The following is a 711-nucleotide window of genomic DNA, read 5'->3' on the forward strand; positions in this document are numbered from 1 at the left end:
GAATGAACCATTTGAAACAACATAGCATTCAATGGCCTTAAATTGCTCGCAACTAAATAACTCCATGCACAAACCATAAAGAGCTTACTTTTAAGTCTATCAAACCGTATTAATACATACATCAATTGACAAATATGTTATCAAAAAAAAAAAAAAAAAAAAAAAAAAAAAAAAAAAAAAAAAAAAAAAAAAAAAAAAAAAAAAAAAAAAANNAAAAAAAAAAAAAAAAAAAAAAAAAAAAAAAAAAAAGAAAACTTGAAGAACACCACCAATGGCACGGGTGAATTATCTCATTGCTCCTCTATCACTCCACATAATTTTGTCATTATGTATTAGCAAATTGTGCAGTGCTTCTGATCTTAAAATTTCTCGATCTTTTCCGGCCATTCTTATTTTCGGTGATTCTACGGTAGATAGGGGAAATAACAACTTCATTCCCACAATTTTCAAGGCTAATTACTCCCCATGTGGTAAAGATTTTCCTGGTCATACTGCTACTGGAAGGTTTAGTAATGGAAAACTCATTCCTGACATGGTGGCTTCTAGATTGGGGTTAAAGGAGCTTGTTCCTCCATTCTTGGATCCAAAATTGTCGAATGATGAGGTGAGAACAGGAGTCAGTTTTGCATCAGCTGGCAAGCAATCTGAGTATAACCTTGTGCAACAAGACGAGTGATAAGCGCCTACAATGCTGGAATTTGCAAAGCTAGA

General features: G+C 32.9%; 1 protein-coding gene across 1 annotated transcript; it reads left to right on the forward strand.

Moving 5' to 3' along the window:
• Positions 1 to 271: 271 nt before the first annotated feature.
• Positions 272 to 676, forward strand: LOC111785569 (GDSL esterase/lipase At1g06990-like). The gene has a single exon (XM_023665967.1). The coding sequence runs from the start codon at positions 272 to 274 to the stop codon at positions 674 to 676; it is 405 nt and encodes a 134-aa protein (XP_023521735.1).
• The last annotated feature ends 35 nt before the right edge of the window (positions 677 to 711 follow it).

Source organism: Cucurbita pepo, unplaced genomic scaffold (genome assembly GCF_002806865.2).
Source record: "Cucurbita pepo subsp. pepo cultivar mu-cu-16 unplaced genomic scaffold, ASM280686v2 Cp4.1_scaffold000573, whole genome shotgun sequence".
Classification (NCBI taxonomy): Eukaryota; Viridiplantae; Streptophyta; class Magnoliopsida; order Cucurbitales; family Cucurbitaceae; genus Cucurbita; species Cucurbita pepo.